The following is a 19,846-nucleotide window of genomic DNA, read 5'->3' as shown; positions in this document are numbered from 1 at the left end:
ATGTTACATATAAACAATTACTCCTCTGCTGGAATTGTTCTTTGCTTATGTTTTGGAAAAACAAATTACATTGTCCTGAAGTTGTTCTGACTGGATGCCGAACAGGCAAGAAGTTGTCAGGAATGAAGCCTGTGCCACACCAGCATGCTGGCAGTGCATCTTGTGACAAGCTTGCTGGGTCAGAGGCTGTTCTTCAGGATTCGCTGTACAAATATCTTAGTCATCCAAACTACAAATCTTTGCTTTAAACTGTCAGAAAAGAAACCCTGAAAATCCCATTCTGTGTTGTATCTCCATTGAGTCTGGCAAAGAGGAGCACTGCACTACAGTGATTCTTTTTACCTAGGGGAAGCAAGCTTATAAGAAATACAAGTTCCTTTACAAGTTTATGGGGTGTTGATTTGTTTGGTTTGCCTTTTTTTTAATGCAGAAGTATCTCTTCTTTCTTTGAACTGTAGTAGCCTTTTGCAGAAGCTGGTTTTCATTTCAGCTGGGTTCCTTAACTGCTTCCGTGTGCAGCCTGTGTGCAAGCTCAGGGGATGGGGTAGGCTGTGTGAGCTTCACGTAGTTCTATCTTATCTGTGGGTCTGATTAAAAAAAGTTTGTATGAAACAAATTACTTCCTCTTACCGTAAGGCTATTCAGCCATCTGTATTTGAATTTTTATTGAACTCAGAAATGCAAACCTCTAATTTAATAATCCTTGTAACTTCCCTCTTCTTAGAAACTGCAGATTAAAAATGAAGTTTGCCTTTTGTCCCAGAGTGTAACCTCTGTACTCTAAAGGCATTTCTGTCCATCAGCAGGTCAATAAGTGTATCTACTTTCTGCCATTTCAGCCTACAGCAGTAGTAGCAGTCACCTTGTGCACAGCGCGTGGGGGCTACTGGGGTGGTTGACCATCTTCTCCTGTTTCCAGTCTGGAGGGAGCAGAGCACTGCTCCCTGGGGACTCAGCATGGTGCCTGCTGCACCATGAGCATCTCTCTGCCTTGGGGAGGTGCATCCTTAGGGCTACAGAGCAACCGGTGTTGCTCCGGGTCTGCAGGCAGGACAGGGAGAGGATTTTCATGCAACCTGTAAGTATATAGTTGAGAGAGTTAATTTGGCAATGGTGGCTCCTTGGTAACCTTACAGGGTCATGGGGCAAATTGACTCCAGGAGGCTGCAGTAACTGGCTGGCCCAGACTCATCGTGCGGGCCCTGGAAGCCGGATGCAAGAAGGGAAACAATGAGAGTAGCTCTGTTACGGCAGGGTCGTAAGCAGTTATGGAAGAAGCAATATCAACTTTCTGTACATAAAAATTTCTCTTCCAAGGACACAACAAAGCTCTTCAGTTTCTGAAGGAGCCTTTCTCGGGAAGGACATAAAGCTATGCCATGTAGAAAGGAAATGTGTGCGCTGAGAGTGCTTAAGGTCTCAGAAGCATGCTTGAGTTGATGAGTAACTTGGCAAATTTTTAACATGCGGGGACAGATACCTCCGTGGTGTATGAATGCTTTATCCTTTTCAACCCTTTTAGATTCTGGCTGAGTAGTGTTGATTGAGAGAAGCTTTTGGCCATGGTTTATTGCAGCATTCTGTATTGGTTTTCTTTATGTAATTATAAGAGAGATTGACGTATAATTTTTTTGCCCTAATACAGCTTACACATTGAGCAAAGAGTAGGGAAAGTGTTCTAGCAGATTTTTGCATGATGAAACCCAAATGGAAGAGAGATCCAAAACAGCAGTGTATTTCAAGCAGATGATGAAATACATTCCATCAGCTGAGGTGGAAGAAATACAAAGAGTAACGATTCGTAGCCAAACTCCAGACTCTGCAAGTCCTGAAAGGTAGAGGGCCTGCAGCCTGTGTTATAGTAAGACAGAGTAAGCACCTAAGAAATTACTTGTAAACTAGGATTTGAGGAGTTTCTGTACTGCTTGTTGTAGCCCTTTGAGTTTGGTCATGCAGCCAATTTTCCATTTACCCTGTTGTCCATCTATTCACTCTGTATTTCACCAATTTGGCTCTAAGTTAACTATGAGAGATGATGTCAAAGGCCTTGCTGAAGTCAGAATAGTATCTGATGCTCCTCCATTAGCTACAGAGCCAGTCATGACAGAAAGCTATTGGGTCAGTCAGGCACAACTTGTCCTTGGTAAAGTCACACTGTTCCTCATCACTGCCTTGTGCTTTATGTGACTAGATGCGTCTTCCAGTAAGACTTGCTCCATAGCTTTCCCGGGCACTGGGGTGAGGCTGACCAGCCTGTACTACCCCACATATACCTTCCTGAGGATGGGTGTGCTGTTTGGCTTCTTCCACCATCAGGAACCTTCCTTGGTGGCCACGGCCTTCCAGCGGTCAGCTCCATCCTCGCTCTCAGACAGAGCCTGTCTGGTCTCATGGCATCATGTGTGCCCAGCCAGCTCCAGGGCTCCTTAACTGTTTTCCTCTCCAGTGGGGAATGCCTCGCTCCCACCGCTTCTGCTCCTGAGGGCAAACCTTAGAAGTGAGAACCTAAGGCAAAGAACGTATCGACTACTGTAGCCTTTTCTGTGTCTCTTGTTACTGGGGATCATGGGGCTTAACAGACAAAACAGGGTGATTGTGTTGAAAGAGACCAGTATATCAGGGTGAGTGGTTGCTGTAAGACCAACTGGCAGGGAAAACGACTGGCCTGGCTGAATAGGGAGCTTTTGCAGGGACTCAGGGAAAAAAGGAGATTCTACCACCTTTGGAAGAAGGGGCGGGCAACTCAGGAGGAGTACAGGGATCTTGTTAGGTCATGCAGGGAGGAAATTAGAAAGGCAAAAGCCCAGCAAGAAGTCAATCTGGCCAATGCTGTAAAAGATAATAAAAAATGCTTTTATAAGTACATCAGCAATAAAAGGAGAGCCAAGGAGGATCTCCATCCCTTGCTGGATGTGGGGGGGAACATTGTCACCGAGGACAAGGAAAAGGCTGAGGTACTTAACGCCTTCTTTGCCTCTGTGTTTAACAGCCAGACCGGTCATCCCCAGGGTACTCAGGCCCCTGAGCTAGAGGATAGGGACGGGGAGCAGAATGGAGCCCTCATAGTCCAGGAGGAAGCAGTTAATGACCTGCTATGCCACCTGGATGCTCACAAGTCTATGGGGCCGGATGGGATCCACCTGAGAGTACTGAGGGAGCTGGCAGAGGAGCTTGCCAAGCCACTCTCCATCATCTGGCAGCAGTCCTGGTTAACAGGGGAGGTCCCTGATGACTGGAGCTTGCCAATGTGACGCCCATCTACAAGAAGGGCCGGAAGGAGGACCCGGGAAACTACAGGCCTGTCAGCCTGACCTCAGTGCCAGGAAAGATTATGGAGAGGTTCATATTGAGTGAACTCAATAGGCAAGTGCAGGTCAACCAGGGGATCAGGCCCAGCCAGCATGGGTTCATGAAAGGCAGGTCCTGCTTGACCAACCTGATCTCCTTTTATGACCTGGTGACCCGCCTGGTGGATGATGGAAAGGCTGTGGATGTCATTTACCTGGACTTTAGCAAAGCTTTTGACACCGTCTCCCACAATATTCTCCTTGGGAAGCTGGCAGCTCATGGCTTGGACAGGCGTAGTCTTCGCTGGGTAAAAAAAACTGGTTGGGTGGCCAAGCCCAGAGGGTTGTGGTAAATGGAGTTAAGTCCAGTTGGCGGCCGGTCACGAGTGGTGTTCCCCAGGACTCAGTTTTGGGGCCAGTCTTGTTTAATATCTATCAATGATCTGGATGAGGGGATTGAGTGTGACCTCAGGAAGTTTGCAGATGACACCAAAGTGGGTGGGAGTGTCAATCTGCTGGAGGGTAGGATGGCCCTGCAGAGGGACCTGGACAGGCTGGACCGATGGGCCGAGGTGAACTGTATGAGGTTTAACAAGGCCAAGTGTTGGGTCCTGCACTTGGGTCACAACAACCCCATGCAACACTACAGGCTTGGGGAAGAGTGGCTGGAAAGCTGCCTGGCTGAAAAGGACCTGGGGGTGTTGGTAGACAGCCGGCTGAACATGAGCCAGCAGTGTGCCCAGGTGGCCAAGAAGGCCAACAGCATCCTGGCTTGTATCAGGAATAGTGTGGCCAGCAGGAGCAGGGAGGTGATTGTCCCCCTGTACTTGGCGCTGGTGAGGCCGCACCTGGAATACTGTGTCCAGTTTTGGGCCCCTCACTACAAGAAAGACATTGAGGTGCTGGAGTGTGTCCAGAGAAGGGCAACAAGGCTGGTGAAGGGTCTGGAGCACAGGCCTTATGAGGAGCGGCTGAGGGAACTGGGGTTGTTTAGCCTGGAGAAGAGGAGGCTGAGGGGAGACCTTATCGCTCTCTACAACTACCTGAAAGGAGGCTGTAGTGAGGTGGGTGTTGGGCTCTTCTCCCATGTCGTTAGCGATAGGACAAGAGGAAATGGGCTCAAGCTGTGCCAGGGGAGGTTCAGGTTGGAAATTAGGAAAAATTTCTTTACGGAAAGCGTGGTCAAGCATTGGAACAGGCTGCCCAGAGAGGTGGTGGAGGCACCATCCCTGGAAGCGTTCAAAAAACTGGTATATGTGGCACTTTGGGACATGGTTTAGTCTAGTCTACCCTTGATTGGTTTAGAGTGGACTTGGTAGTGTAGGTTAATGGTTGGACTGGATGATCTTAAAGGTCTTTTCCAACCTAAACGATTCTATGATTCTGAGGTGAATGGCCCTGAGTTTTGGTCAGAGACTGGTGGCAGTGGAAGAATGCAAGCCTGGAAGCAGCAAGGGAGCAGGTATTGCTAGCAAGGAAATGCAAAGAGAGATGCTTTGCACACTACATGCAAAGAGCTAATACCCAAATCAGTGGTATTAGAGATGTAGGAGAGGTGTCACTGGAGGAACTGGCTGCAGCAAATTAAGTTTGCTGCTTTTTAAAAGTACTCTAGGTCAGCATCATTGACCTGGAAGCAGCGCCAGCTGTTAACTCCAGCACTGATGTCATCTGCGGTGTTTGACTTTGTTTTGAGTTTATAGCCCCTTATCACTTCTCTGCTGTGATCAGTTTATTATAGATTATCACTTCACTTGAATTCCCTGGCAAGGTCCCAGCAGAGGCCATGTGTCCCTAACAAGTCAGCTCAGGACAACAGGAACCAGAGCATTCTGCATTTTCTCATTTTGGGTGGATATACCTTTTTCCAGGACAATCCCTAGCAGTCCTATCACCTACCTGTCTGTAACTTTTCTTACTAGAAAGAACATTTTGTTTCAGCATCTCAGGCTAGTAGATACGCTGGAGAAGTGTAACCTCTTCTAGGGGAAGTTGAGAGGCTTTGCTCAGTTCTGCATTTAATTTCCGTGGAGTTTTGTATCACTTAAGGAACACTCTGCAATGGATGAATCTGATTTAAAATCTTAACCAAGACCTACATGTTTATGGCTGCTTATTAGCTTGGAGATCAGCCTGCAATCTGTGAGTAATACAGTGTTCTCATGTTTCTGAAGAGGCTGTATTAAATGTATAAAAGGTTATAACCCAGATGTGTCTGGATATGCAAGTTATTGAGTCGTCTCTGACGTAATCTGTTCATGTACTTTTTATATCACATGCTTTGGTCTAGTTTGCTATCTGTGGAGAGTTACTGATGTAATTTGATAACAGACAATACAATTCCCAGGGAATGTGTAGAAAGTGCAAGGGTTTATATCAGTAATTTAAAACTAAGAGGAAAAGGCATTACTTCTTAAGAAAGGCTTTTCAGGTCACTGTTGGAGAGCTGCACGCAGGGTATGGGGAATGCTGAATTGCTGTTTTGAAGCCAGCTCTAGGATTTCTGACATGGCTGGGGCTGGGCAACACAAACCTGCTCACGGATGCCTCTTTTCCTTCTTTCCACTGGGTATGTTGCTGTTACTCATTTGTCCTCTGGTTAATCAGAGACTTTAGTAAAGGATTTACCTTTCATGAAAGGCATATTACTGAGCTAATGGTGTGCACAAATGCCCCAAGAGTAGAGCACACCTGGAAAGGGTAAGGGAGGAAGAATCCACAACCCAAACAAGCAAAAAACCTCATGGTTAGTAGGACTCTGTACTTTGTAAGTTGGTACCAGGGGAATTGCAACTGTTCAACATCTAATAACCTGATCTCTTTTCTGGCCATTAAATTTATTTATTTTAAAATTGCAATTGATTCCCCTTTCTGTTTGGGGTATTTAATGGCAGCCAGTTTTTAAGAGAGTCACCATTCCCCATCCTCTGGAGACCAGTCGGCTTTACCTTACCTGCCTGCCCTTCCCAAATTCATTCTCTCACAGGTGGCGGTGTGGGTGACTCCCAGGCAGGGCCTTCTGGCCAGAGGCCCTGCACTAGGCTGAGGCTTAACATCAGTTTCTGATCTACTGGGAAAGGTGATGAATTTCAACAAGGTGAGACCTTTTGCTTATAAACTTATAAATGGGATCAGTTCAGAAGCCTTCCAGCCTCTTTAGCCATCATTTGCATGAGGTATAGAGCTGACAGCTGGAGGCTGTAGCTGTTTCAGCTTTTCTCAATTAATCCATTACTACCTCTGAGTTAACATCCCAGCTGTCTCTGGCATTTTATGGCTATTTGTTTGTCAGCTCAAACTGAGACCTACATGAGACAGGAAAACATCTCAGTCCTGCAGTTCTTGCATCCTTTGAGGATTAGGGTTTGATTCTGCTACCACAGGAAACCCAATGACATGGAGAAGGACAGAGTAAAAAAAAACCTTCAGACAAATAGATATTAAGTTCTGCTATGGGACAGTTCTAAAAATCAGTTCCAGCTTCCACCAGGAATGTATTGTAGATGTTATAAGCACCTTTCACACCAAATACTGCTGCTCTTTGCTCTGATGAGGTGTGAACAGGACCTCTGGGGATCTCATAAAAGGTGTGTCATTTCAAATTCTCCATTTTCAGCTGCTCTTCTCCCTTGTACTGGGACCTTGCGTGGGGAAGGGGGGCAGAGAGTTGCCAATGCAAACAGCTCTGCTGCCAGACCAAGAGAGGAGCTTTAGGCTAACATTGCAGTATGCGGGAGGCTCCCTGAGCACACAGATACAGTTACAAAACGCTCGCAGCACGTTGCAGCCTGGGAAATTAATGTAGTATGAATTTTAAGCTGGTTGGTGACAGTTCACTAGCTGTGGTTGCTTGCTCTTGACAGAAAAATAATGGCTCATTTCCCATGCATGGCTCTATAGGTGCTGCCTCGGTGTGGTGATTTCCCCTACCTACAGCTGGATACCATTGATCAGGATGGGTGGGAGTCCCCTCTTGCCTGTAGCCCATGACAGTGACGCTAGGTGCTCACCGCATGTGGTTTTGTATCATGTAGACGTGGTGCTTAGGGACATGGTTTAGTGGTGGACGTGGCAGTGCTAGGTTTACGATTGGACTCAATGATCTTAAACGTCCTTTCCAACCTAAGTGATTCTGTGATTCTATGTTTTCCTTTAACTTCTTCAGCTCTTGTGAAACCTGGAAGTGAGGTCTCTTCTATTGAGTTTTCCCTGTATTCTCAGTGTGTATTTCCTATTTTTCCAGAATTGGCAGCAGTTTGGATGGGGACAGAAGTGTTTCTGAATCTTCACCAAAAAAAATATTTTTTTCTAACTTTTTGCTGTTAGCGATGGATCTCAACCCAGACTCTGACATGCCGCTTCTGTGGAACTGGATATGATGCAGCATCATGTTCTTACGTACATAAATGCAGTCTCCTGACTTGCTTTGATACCAACAGAGCAGTGATTCTGGACTTAGCCTGCTGCAGTAAGTATTGGAGCTGAGCTTACATGTTCTTTACAGTGTATCTCCTATAGCCATATTATGCATATGTATGCGTGCATGTGTATGTTTGTAAAGTAAATATTGAAGCCTGAGCTTGGCCCTTACACAGGAAGCTTTGTGGTGAGTGATCTTTCGGTCGAAATAGCACAGACAGTGTCAGCTCTTGATCGAGTTGGCGTGAGCAGAGCTTGCTCACCTGAGAGAGGCCGAGGCAGGGCGAAGAGCCGCTACCCTGGTATTTTGAGCAACCTCTTTGTGCTGCCAAGGTTGGATTGCTGCAGCCAGAGCAACCGCAGTGACCTGCGGCGAGAGCAGTAGAGGGACAGGAGAGGAAACGGGCGGCCTCCGCGGGGGCATCAGTAAAGGGGCACTGGCCGGGTCATGAAGAGGGTCTGTGAGGAGGCGGGGCGGGGCGCGTGGGGATGTTTGTCTGTTTGTTTGTTTGTTTGTGTGTGTTTGGTTGGTTGCTTGTGTGTGTGTGTGTGTGTGTGTGTGTGTGTGTGTTCTCCGTGAGGGTGGCTCAGACAAGGAGCTGGCGCCGCTCCCCGCCGCTCCTCGTTAGTATAGTGGTGAGTATCCCCGCCTGTCACGCGGGAGACCGGGGTTCGATTCCCCGACGGGGAGGCACCGCTGCCTTTTCCTCTCCAGCGCGGCTCCGCGCCCGGCGGCGGCTGCCGGCTCTGGGGCTGGCTTTTGTTTGTCCTTCTGTCCGTCCAGCAGCGGATCCGGTGCGTGAGAAAGCGGAGAGCTGCGCGCCTTCGCACGCTCCTCCCCGCGCTGGCTGGCTGGGTGCCCGGGGCCAAAAGCTGCGTTCGTTCGCGCCGAAGCGAATCGGGCGGCGGGGTGGAGGGCTGCGCTGCGGCGGTGGGTGGAGATGCCGGGGGCTTCTTGTGGGCGCCGAGGGGCTCAGCGGCTGCAGCCAGGGCTGCGCGCTGCCGGCCTCCTTGAAGGGTGCTCGGTTATGTGCGAGCAGAAGCCTTTGTGGTGCTGCAGGATGGACGCTGCGTAACAGAGGCAGTGATGTTCCCCTAAATGAATTTCTGGTTTAGCTGCCTCTAGTGCCTATTCTAGAAGACACCTAACCTTAATTTTTAAAAATACCCAGTGATCCATTACGACCCTTGATCATTTATGCGAGACCTAAATTGCCCTTATTGCTACAATTTGGTACCTTATTTCAAGTCTGCACCTCCTTACCATCATCTTCGTTATTAAATTTATATGCCAACATAGAATCATAGAATCGTTTAGGTTGGAAAAGACCTTTAAGATCATCCAGTCCAACCATTAACCTACACTACCAAGTCCACACTAAACCAATCAAGGGTAGACTAGACTAAACCATGTCCCGAAGTGCCACATATACCCGTTTTTTGAACGCTTCCAGGGATGGTGCCTCCACCACCTCTCTGGGCAGCCTGTTCCAATGCTTGACCACCCTTTCCGTAATGAAATTTTTCCTAATTTCCAACCTAAACCTCCCCTGACGCAGCTTGAGCCCATTTCCTCTTGTCCTATCGCTAACGACATGGGAGAAGAGCCCAACACCCACCTCACTACAGCCTCCTTTCAGGTAGTTGTAGAGAGCGATAAGGTCTCCCCTCAGCCTACTATCAGAGGCATTGAAATTTTGAAATTTTCACCAAAACACATTTTTGAAAGCAAACTTTCACATGAAAACTGTGTGCTTTTTTACAGCCATCCCAGTAAACATATATGAGTCCTAATACTTCCAAGAGGTGGTTCTAGAAAATGAAAAAGCCACCCCACTGCAGTAGCTTAGCTGTTATCGGAAGTGATCTGCCCGTTGTGAAACCTGCGTGGCCACCTCTGCTTTCAGAGCAAACCCTGGTCTGTGGCACGTTTGCTTCTGGCAGCTGCAGGAGTTGTTACTGCAGTCCCAGTGCTGATGTTGGTTCTGAGCTGGATCCTAGGAACATAAACTTGGTAAAACAGCAATGGCCTCTGCTGTGAAGCCCAGACAGTGCTGTATGCAAAACCTTTGGTGCCAGTTCGCGAGTCTGAAGGAGCGTGGCATGGATCTCGGCAGGCTCCTGGTGCCAGGCCCTGTGGGTAGCGCAGGGGGGATGACAGTGCCAGGTTGTGTGTTGGGTGGCTGCCAACATCCACGTGCCTGAGCTAATCCCACTGCCTCTTTTCGAGATTTCTTAGTTTTTATTTCCAGGGTTTTCATTGCCTTTGCAGGTGGTGACTAATACTGGTATGTGGGACTGAAAGTGTGAGATTCTGGAACTGAAACTGCAAATCCAGGCTGGGTTAGCTGCAGGTCTCACTTGGGGGTGGTGGGGGGCTTGCCTCTGCAGCACAAACCCTTTGAGTCACAGGCTTCTTGGCAAATGTCTTTGGTAACTTTCAGGGAGAGTTATTAAGCATCTGGTACAGAAAGATACTTACATTTAAGTTTCTTGTTGAGCAAGAGTGTGATTGATTGATTGTTTTACTCCAAGCAATGTGTTTGCAATAGGGGTCACAGCTATAAGCCCAGTTCTGTGTCCCTGTACTCGGCGCTGGTGAGGCCGCACCTCGAATACTGTGTCCAGTTTTGGGTCCCTCACTACAAGAAAGACATTGAGGTGCTGAAGCGTGTCCACAGAAGGGCAATGAAGCTGGTGAAGGGTCTAGAGCACAGGCCTTATGAGGAGCAGCTGAGGGAACTGGGGTTGTTTAGCCTGGAGAAGAGGAGGCTGAGGGGAGACCTTATCGCTCTCTACAGCTACCTGAAAGGAGGCTGTAGTGAGGTGGGTGTCGGTCTCTTCTCCCAAGTAGTTGGCAATAGGATGAGAGGAAATGGGCTCAAGTTGCGTTAGGGGAGGTTTAGATTGGATATTAGGAAAAATTTCTTCACAGGAAGAGTGGTCAAGCATTGGAACAGGCTGCCCAGAGAGGTGGTGGAGTCACCATCCCTGGAAGTGTTCAAAAAATGTGTAGACATCGCACTTTGGGACATGGTTTAGTGGGCATGGTGGTGTTGGGTTGATGGTTGGACTGGATGATCTTAGAGGTCTTTTCCAACCTTAATGATTCTATTCTCTTCTATTTTAGAGCTTCTCCCTGAAAATTTGCATGTCCCTCATCTATACTTGCAGAGGTTGATCTAGCTCTTCTGGAGTAAGGAAATGCAAACCTGCTTCAATCACCATGTTGGTGATCAACTGTTAGTTTGTGCTGGCTTCTGCAACTCTTTCTCCTAGAAGTGGTGGCTGGTTCCAGGTGGGCTTCACTGGGAGGCTGAAAAGAAGTGAACCTATCTCAGCTTAGTTCTAACATTATTTTCAAATATATTTGCTAAGTTTTGTTAAACTATGTTTTATCCAACCTACACAGTACTCTGGGACACCTGCTCGATCTGGGAGCACTTCCACAGATGCTGGGGTTTGGGGCATCCCTGGGGTGTTCCCCCACCCTGCAGCCCACCGCAGGTGAGGGCATGGGGGTGCTGCACCCCTGAGCTGGCCCTGGGGAACGTCTACCACCATCACAGGGAGAGCAGTGATAGTCAACAACGGCACATGCTCATTAATGATCCTGCTCGTGAGCATATGATCTGAAACCTGAAGTGACTTGAAGGAATACTTGTTTAATTTCTCTTCAGAGCAGGCTCATGCACCTGCTGCAGGATGTAGGAGTAAGCGTGGTCAGTGGTGCTGTTAGCGTTCCTGCTGTCAGCAAGCTATGCACGACTGAGTATAAACTGACGGGGCAGCTCTGGAGGAAAGCTTAAGCCTTTGCTTCTTGAAAGGTGAAACACTGGCATAGAGATTACCTTTCACGAACAGATGCAATGCTGCAGGTAAAGTTGGGTTTCACACTTCATGGGCTCTCATGTTTGGGACATGCAGTTTAACATCAAAAGACTTGCTTTAGAATGCAATTTAATGGCACAATAAGGCTTTCGGTCAGTCCTGGCAATATTTGCTTAACAGATTGCTGGTCTCTAGTCACTTTAGTTACTAGATTGTAGGAATTGGAACAGATTTTTCCAAATCAGGGTGTCAACAAAATACTAAAAGAAATGTCACACCTAAAAGCCTCCTGCCCAGTCACTGCAAGCTCGCGCTGATGGAAAGTGTTGCTGGAGTAAAAAAATTCCAGTGCTTTTAGAGAGGCTTCTTAACAGCTCTTTCAACAGATACGAAACTAGATGTGTTGAAATAACACTTGTCACTTACATGTTTATTTGAAATATGATTCTAGTTTATAGTATCTTTCATGATTTCATTCAAATACATATGTTGTCTGAAGAAATACAATACTGCTGTCCTACCCTCTCCTACTCCCCCACATACAACAGTGTTTTACTTGAAGGGAATATCTTTTTCAGGCTCTAATAACTTGCTGCTTGGCTCTTCATTCTTTGTCTTCAGAGACATGGTGATTCTCTTGAGCTGTCAGTTTTTAGCCTGGTATAGGCTTATAAATATATCATTCTGAGACTATGAAAATGAAAGATGGGGGTTTTTTGGCACAATATTGTCCTTTTAGAGAATTTCCTGGGAAACTGAGAGCATCTTATTTTAAAAATAAATTAAAGAAATCATTCCTTCAGCTCTGGATTCTGATTGCCCTGCTACTTGGCTATGGATAATCTTTGGATAAATTGCTGGAAAACATGCCTTCATTTTTTTTAAACATTATTTTCCAATCCCTATTTTTTAAAGAAAGTGGTTTGTTTTTTTTTTTAATCAGATGAGTCCCTCACACCCCCATGAAGCAGCTCTGCAGGGCACAGCCTCTCCCCAGCACATCACTAGTCATTCCCCAGCATGCAGGAATTGCTGCTGTAGGTCTGGCGAGCACTACATCTGTTCCAGTTTCTTATCTCTACCTGTAGATACTCCTGAAGACCTGCAAAGCCTGAGCGCCCGCAGTGCTGCATTTTTCAGCTTGGCCCTGGCAGCACACACAACCCGGTGCTCATCAGGCCAGTAAGCATTTTGCTGAATTCAGATCTGGCCCAGCTGGAGCTCAGAGCTTCTCGCAGCATCTGCAGCAGTGCCCGCAGAGCTGGGCTGCAGCCGAGCCTGGGGTGGGCTGAGACAGGGTGAGCGTGGTTTGTAGGTGGGCGAGCGGATCCAGCCAGGACTAAATGCCTACTTTGATGCCCCATGGGCTTGGTATGGCTGTGTTTCTATCACATGCAAATGAATTATTTGTCCAGTGGTCCCAGTAAAAGCACTCGCGAGCCCGACGTGATGTGTGTAAATAGGCTGAAAGAGCAGAGGGAGGTGTTGCGGATGTGCGATGGGCTCTTCTGCAACCCTGGGCATGTAACCTATGTACCTCTCCTGCCCACAAAATCTGTCCTTGGCAGGGTGATGAAGTGAAACGGCTCAAACAAGATTTCTTTAATGATTTAGCCTTAATAAAATCTTCCTTAAGCCTCTAAATTTTTTCTGCAAAACCTGCAGTTGGTCCTTTTAAGTCATCTGTTGTCACCTTCAGCCCTGGTGCTATTATTAAAGCAGGTCTGTGTTCCTTCACCATAACGGCACCCTGGCTGTAGCTAATACCTTTCCTTCTAGGGCAGCAGCTCCTGGGTCTCGCCTTTGCGAGCATCCAGTGGTTCTGGTTAACACCCGGTAAATGCCTCGTGGCAGCAGCTGAAGGAAATGCCTCCAGCTGGTGCTTACATTTAAATGTTTGCACTAGCATGTTCCCACTAGGCTAGCTGAATAGCAAAGTATTGAGTTCAGTGCACTCTCACTACTTGATGTTTTTATCTTTTAAGGCTTGAGACAACTTGTAAATGCTTAAAATAGCGTGAAAATCCCAGTGCTGGCACAGACTCCCAGCCTTACTGGAAGGCTCTCTGCTGTTCTCCTGGTGTGAAAGTTTCATATCTTCCACAAAACAATTATGGTAAAGCAAAATTTTAAATAACCAAACCTATACGACAGTTATAATTTAAAAGGAAATCCATAACTTAAGGGTGTCAGAATAACAAGTTGATTGAAAAATAAGAATTGATGAGTTGTCCATCACATGAGTACCCTGGCTTCAGCGGGCTCCATTATAGGAGGTCCATTGATTTCCACAATTTTTCCACAAAGGTATGAAATGAAACTTTGTTCGTATAAACTACAAATAACTACACTGTTGGCAGGTTCTGTATGTTGGGAATGTGATTTGTGACATAAACTTTTCTGAGTGAAGGAAGAAGGAAGCAGGGAGAAGGGTTATGGGAAGCAGGTGAGCTTTTGCTCCTGATGGCAACTCAGCTGCGGGAGCAACAGCTTGTCCTGGCACAGGGAGACAAACCTTTGCAAATTCATCGTGCCAGCAGGTCTTTACACATCGATGGGCTGAGCCCACTCCTCATTTTAGCAGCTCTGGCCCTGGGCCTTTTCAGGACTCCGTTTTTCTAGTCATCGATGCACCAGGCTATGTGCTCCCTCGAGTAAAGCTAATACAGGTTTGCCCTTTCCCTGCTGTGAAATGTCTCGTCCCTGCAGAAGTGCCAGAACTGGGAGGGTTGTGACCACCACGGTCGGTAGCTTGGTTCTCGCTCATTACTTCCTGCAGGTCTCTCACCTTTGCCAACAGGGAAGCATGTGTTTGCTTGGGAAGAAGTGGGAATGTTAGCCTGCGTGTGACCATTTGCCTGTTTCTGCCTTTTCTGTGACTCGGGTGTTAGCTCCTACAGCTCTCCACAGGCTCTCTGCTGATGCCTGCCGTCCCCCTGGTTTGGCATACAGGTGACAGCATGTGCTGGCTTCTGTTTTTTTGGAAGCAATGAATGCCGAATAGGAGGCACTGACTTGAGCAATCGGATGGGTGCAGTGCCCCAGCCCCCTCCCACCGGGCGGAGGGTCTGTCGGGAGGGTGATAAGTGCCAGCATCCCTAGGACAGCCGGCGGCTGGATGATTGGGGTCACACCTGCAGCGCAAGAGGCCATTGATTCACTTCAGTGTAATAAGCTTACAACAGGTGACCAAAGTCTTCCTATGGATGTGTCAGGCTGGTTTAACTAAATGTAATTGCTACTTTAATTTCTCTGTAGAGGCAGTCCTCAGAAGTGACAGCTAACTTGCCCAAGACAACACAACTGCCAATATATCTGTCTCTGTTCTGTAACATGCTGCTGTTTGTTCCCGCCTTATATAATTAATCCTGAAATCTTGGTTGAACACTCCTCCCGAGGAGGAAAGAACCTCCGTGTTGCTATTTGTAATGGAGGAATATGACTCGGGGTAAGAGAGATATAGGCTCCTTTTACCACCATGGTATTTGTAAATAATGTTATGGACGACAGATAGCAGGTTTGCTCTTTGCTCTGAGTGTGAACATTAACTGGAGATATCTGATCTAGTTATAACCTCCCTCTGCTAGTGAAACCACTCCCTTGGCATGGTCTGTTTTGGGAAATGACAGCTTTAGGTGTTAGACTAGAGATGGGAAGGAAATCTCTTACATTGGTATCTCGCAGTTGAGATGGCCAAATTTTGCACATAAAGAAAAATCAGACATCCCTCTTACTCGAGGCTATCAGCATGTTTTGATGCTGATGCCCAGCCCTGCCGCTCAGTGCCTGCCCGCTGCAGACTGACACGACATTTCTTGGCTCGCTCTGACAGTGTGCCTTGAGTGCTGCAAGGGGCCTTGGCTAAATGATAAGCCACTTACTTTCAGATGGTATGTTTTTTATTTAACTGTGAGTAAATAATCCTCTGTGCTGGCTAATAATAATATTGTCATTTTTGGGCAAAAGAATGACTCAAGTTTAACCTTAGCTATTAAGCCATTAATTATCTTTTTTAACAGTATACACATGCTCACACACCCCTTTAAATATTTCTGAGAGAGTGGCAGTATCCAAACATGTGGTTACCAGCTGCGGCTAGCTCACGCTAAATCATCACACCCATGGTCTCATTCGGGTGCAGATGAAATCCAGATGCACAAACGCTCAAGTTCTCCACAAGGGAGATGATAAATGGTACATAAGCCCAGTTGTATCTTGGCCTTTAATACTATGGACAGGTTAAGATTATTTTTGCAGCGACTCTAATGACTAGTTGTTGGCTTTTTTTTTTTTTCTCAAATATGTTGTTTTACCATTCTGGATAATTTAAAAATGCCAATGTTACCTGAATGCATCTGCTGAGTGAGGATGTTTGCTTCATCTTGAAATGGCCTGATGTTCTGGGAAATGTTTTGGCCCTTGCAGGAGTCCCAAGGCGGAGATGTGAATGTGAGAAGCTTCTAGGAATGTGGAGTGACTTTGCTGCTTTTTCCTAGACACAGTTTTATTTTTAGCATGCCTCATGTTTAAGGGTCATGTCTGGGAGACAACAGAAGGTACTTTAGTTCCTTCATGTGAATAGCCTGACTGTTCATTCTTGATTTTTTTGGCTTTATGAAACAGATTTTCTTCTTTACAGCTGCTATATCTCCATGAAATTGTAGGTAACTGCCACAGACTCATTAGGCATCAAGTTAAAAATGAAATGAAGCAAAATGAGTTTGTACAGTACAGCCGGAGCGTGCCAGTGCTGCTGTGGCTGGGACTGCTGAGAGGCACCAAAACCGGAGGTCATTCTGCACTCTCAGGAGGACCGCTTACTGTTCCCATGCAGGGAGCTGTCAGCTGTCCATGGGAGATGTCCAAGCAGCACGCAGCCCTCGGTGCAGGCAGCAGCCATGGCCAGCACCTGCCCACTGCCCAGTGCTGCTCGCAGCGCTGCCCGCAGCAGAGGGCTGGCACGGAGCTGCCGCCAGCAGTTCATGGCACGTGATGGGTCTGGGAGAAAAGCTGCCATGGGGAGGAGGCACGTCAGCAATGACCGGTATTCCTCTGCTGGCTTGTTCCTGCCCTTTGAAAACTCACATGACCTTTTCTCATCAGCAGAAGGAAAGCTACACTTCCCCGGGGATCAGGCTTGAAGCAAAGCTCTGCAGGTGGCACAAAATGCATTTAACAGCGTTTTAATATTAAAAAGCTCTGGGTTTGGTTAGAAGCATTGCCAGCATGACAACAGTGGGAGGTGACATTAAATGTGTCAAGCAAACCAAAATGAACATAATTTTGTTACTTTGCTGTCTCTGTCCCACCTGCTCGTGATGCTTTTTCCTTCCTCCGAGCAGCAGCCGTGTCTGATGGCTGTGTGATGCACCCAGCTGCTGTGGGCCCCGTGGCAAGGAGCTCTGCTTTGTCCTCAGAGGACTCAGGGTGTCTCTGTGTCCCCTCGTGCAGCTCACTGGGCACTGGGATGGAAACCAGCCTCTTGCACAAGTTGCGATATGTGTGTCTGACATCACTCCTCAGATGGCTGCTTATGTCGGTTTTAAACTTAAATGCCTTCATCACATTAAGTCTCATCTTCGTGGAGGGGTAATTCCCTGTAATGCATCCTGAATGTGGCCAGGGAAGTGTCTGCAAACTGTCCTGGGCAGGATGAGCTCGCTGCTCCAAGCATTTCCCTGGCAGGGAGGAGTGGGGAACGACTGCTTGCATGGCCCACATACACCTGCAATTATATCTGGGAATTCCATTCGTCCAAACAAAAACATTTTTGAGATGGAAGCATATACTTAGTGCTTTCTCTTCCTCATGATACTAACTTCAAGTGTCTTAGGAATATAGCCCAAAAAATCAGCTATGCATATAAGTTTGTTGTATCAAATGCATTACATGTGGCTGAGAACTACCCGGTCTGCTCTGCAGGTCTGAATCATGCGTTGGCTCTGAGGAGGGGATGCTTAATGCTGCAGTTCAGAGCCTCAGAGTGGTCACTGTGCCTGTCATCAGCTGTGCCTCCAGTCCTTGGATTTCCTTCTGCTGAGGGACATTAATTAAGGTGTCTTAATCAGGATGCAGGTTTGCAGCATCAGTCCTCAACGTAAGGAATCAGCTTTGAGGACTTTGGTGGTGCTCTCAGCCCTCCCCTGGATGCAGTTGTGTGCTCAGTGAGGAGCATCCAGCTGCGGGGGTTTGGTGATTTACCAGCTGAGGTATAGGCGAGTGCTTGCCGGTGATGTGTGTGCTGGAGCAGCCTGGTAAGTGTTGCTGTGCGCTGAACTCGCTTCAACAAACACCGTTGAAACTTGTTCCTGTGAGATATCAGACCCAAACCTGCTGCCAGAAATACAAATGGTGGATGTGTGAAGCCTGCCCAACAGTCATTTATAGTCACCTTCCATTCAAGTTATCTCCCCGTTAATTGCTTTTCTTTTCCAGGACTGTTTTTGCCAAGGAGCTTCATCAGCGCTGAGCTACGTGTTGGGTATTTGCTTTTTTTATGTGTGCAGCGGCTTCTGTTGTAAAACTATTTCATTCTCACATCCCTAGTGGGGAAGAAACCTAAATTTAATGATTGGGGGTGTCTCTACTTCTTCCAGCATGCTCTTACAAGAACATACTTATGTGGGTGCTATTTCCAGGCCTGTAACTGAATGGGTATGTGGCAGAGGATTTTCGTATGTCCCTGTCGCTGCTTAGAGAGTGGATAGCACAGGAGAGAAGTGCTTTTGGAGCAGGGTTTCTCTGAGGGTGTTCCTCAGGTAACTGATTAATCTGAGTCCTGGAGGCCTCTTCTGTTTGAAAGGGCTCTGCACAAAACCTTCACTCAGGTTAATCCCATAACACAGGAGAAACATCCCATTCCGTTTCTAGACCAGGCTGCTCAGTTCAAAATAAATATTAAAAAAAAAACCCCAAACCCAACAAAAAACATCCCAAACAACTGCATACTAGTAAAGGAGATGGCAGGCACGCGACCTACTGCACAGTCACTGTAAATGAGCAAGCTCCGAAAGGAGGAGGAATGTGTTACACAGACGGTTAATGCAGCGCGGTTGGGAATGCAGAGGTACAGTGCTCCCAGAAACACACATAGCCTTGCTCTTTATTTATTACCCTGTGTGGTAGGGAACAGCTATGTTTATATGAGGTGGGAGCCAAGCCTCAGGGCTGGGCTGAGCTCTGTGGTGGGGACCCCGGCGGGGGCCACTGCACTGGGCTCTGCTCCCCTCTCTTGCCAGAGGGATGTTCATGAGCTATCTGCAGACTTCTGTGCAGAAACTTTTGCAGTCCGGCTTAAGAGGCAAAAGCTGGGAGAATGGATTTGCTGTGGCCCTAACGTGCTGCAATTTCTCTCTGAGACGCTGGATCCTGGATCTGCACGGGCAGGGATGGAGGTACCGGGGAAGCCCTGCCTGAGGCGATGCCTCAGCGACCACCCCAGAGGTTCCACCAGCAAGGCATGGGATGGCTTCTGGAAGAGTGCAAGGGAGAAACGCCTTGCAGGTCAGTCCAAAGGCATGTTTAATCCTGTGCTGGTGCGAATCAAACACCAGGGCTATGGCCTTGATCAAGGAATGAAGATACCTCTGCTTTTTTAGCAAGTGTGCTCCTTTTAATGCTGCTGCGTTGTGTGTCATGCTGGTGTGTCGCACCAGAGTACTGACCTTCACCTGTGCTGCTTTTTTCACTTGTGGGACCAAGTGGGTTTTTTGAACTGCTGGTTTGTATAGAGAGCTGCAAACTTTCAGATTTATCTAGAATTTGATTTCTAGCTTTCAGTATTTATACTTTGGCTGGAGTTTTGTAGACATTTTTAAATATGCAGCAGAGGAAGAGAAAATAATAATAATAATGATGATAAAAGAATATACAAAACAAGCGATGCACAAGGCAATTGCTCACCACCCGATGACCAATGCCCAGCCAGTCCCGGAGCAGCGATCGCTGCCCCCCAGCCAACCCCCCCCAGTTTATATACTGAGCATGACGTCATATGGTATGGAATAGCCCTTTGGGCAGTTTGGGTCAGCTGTCCTGGCTCTGCCCCCTCCCAGCTTCTTGTGCACCTGGCAGAGCATGGGAAGCTGAAAAGTCCTTGACGAGTATACACACTGCTTAGCAACAACTAAAACATCAGTGTGTTATCAACATTATTCTCCTACTAAATCCAAAACACAGCACTATGCCAGCTAGTAGGAAGAAAATTAACTCTATTCCAGCTGAAACCAGGACAGAACTCCAAAGCTTTTAGTGGACAGGGGGGTTAAAAAAAAAAAATCCATTACTCAGCTTTTGCCTGCACTGACTGC

At 47.3% G+C, this 19,846-nt stretch overlaps 1 protein-coding gene and 1 non-coding gene across 2 annotated transcripts in view; both read left to right on the top strand.

Annotated features, from left to right (window-relative positions):
* Window positions 1–8,325: 8,325 nt before the first annotated feature.
* TRNAD-GUC (transfer RNA aspartic acid (anticodon GUC)) lies at window positions 8,326–8,397 on the top strand. Its single transcript has one exon. It is a non-coding gene; the product is annotated as a tRNA-Asp (tRNA).
* A 10,528-nt stretch (window positions 8,398–18,925) lies between these two features.
* LOC104030718 (rho GTPase-activating protein 7-like) overlaps window positions 18,926–19,846 on the top strand; it is a 64,037-nt gene continuing 63,116 nt past the window's right edge. Inside the window, exon 1 of the mRNA XM_075715639.1 lies at window positions 18,926–19,040. Coding sequence (XP_075571754.1) covers window positions 18,926–19,040 — 115 coding nt within the window. The remainder of the gene's footprint in view (window positions 19,041–19,846) is intronic.

This window comes from Pelecanus crispus, chromosome 8, assembly GCF_030463565.1.
Source record: "Pelecanus crispus isolate bPelCri1 chromosome 8, bPelCri1.pri, whole genome shotgun sequence".
Classification (NCBI taxonomy): Eukaryota; Metazoa; Chordata; class Aves; order Pelecaniformes; family Pelecanidae; genus Pelecanus; species Pelecanus crispus.
Note: the sequence above shows the minus strand (reverse complement) of the source record. Positions and strands in the feature narration are given on the sequence as shown.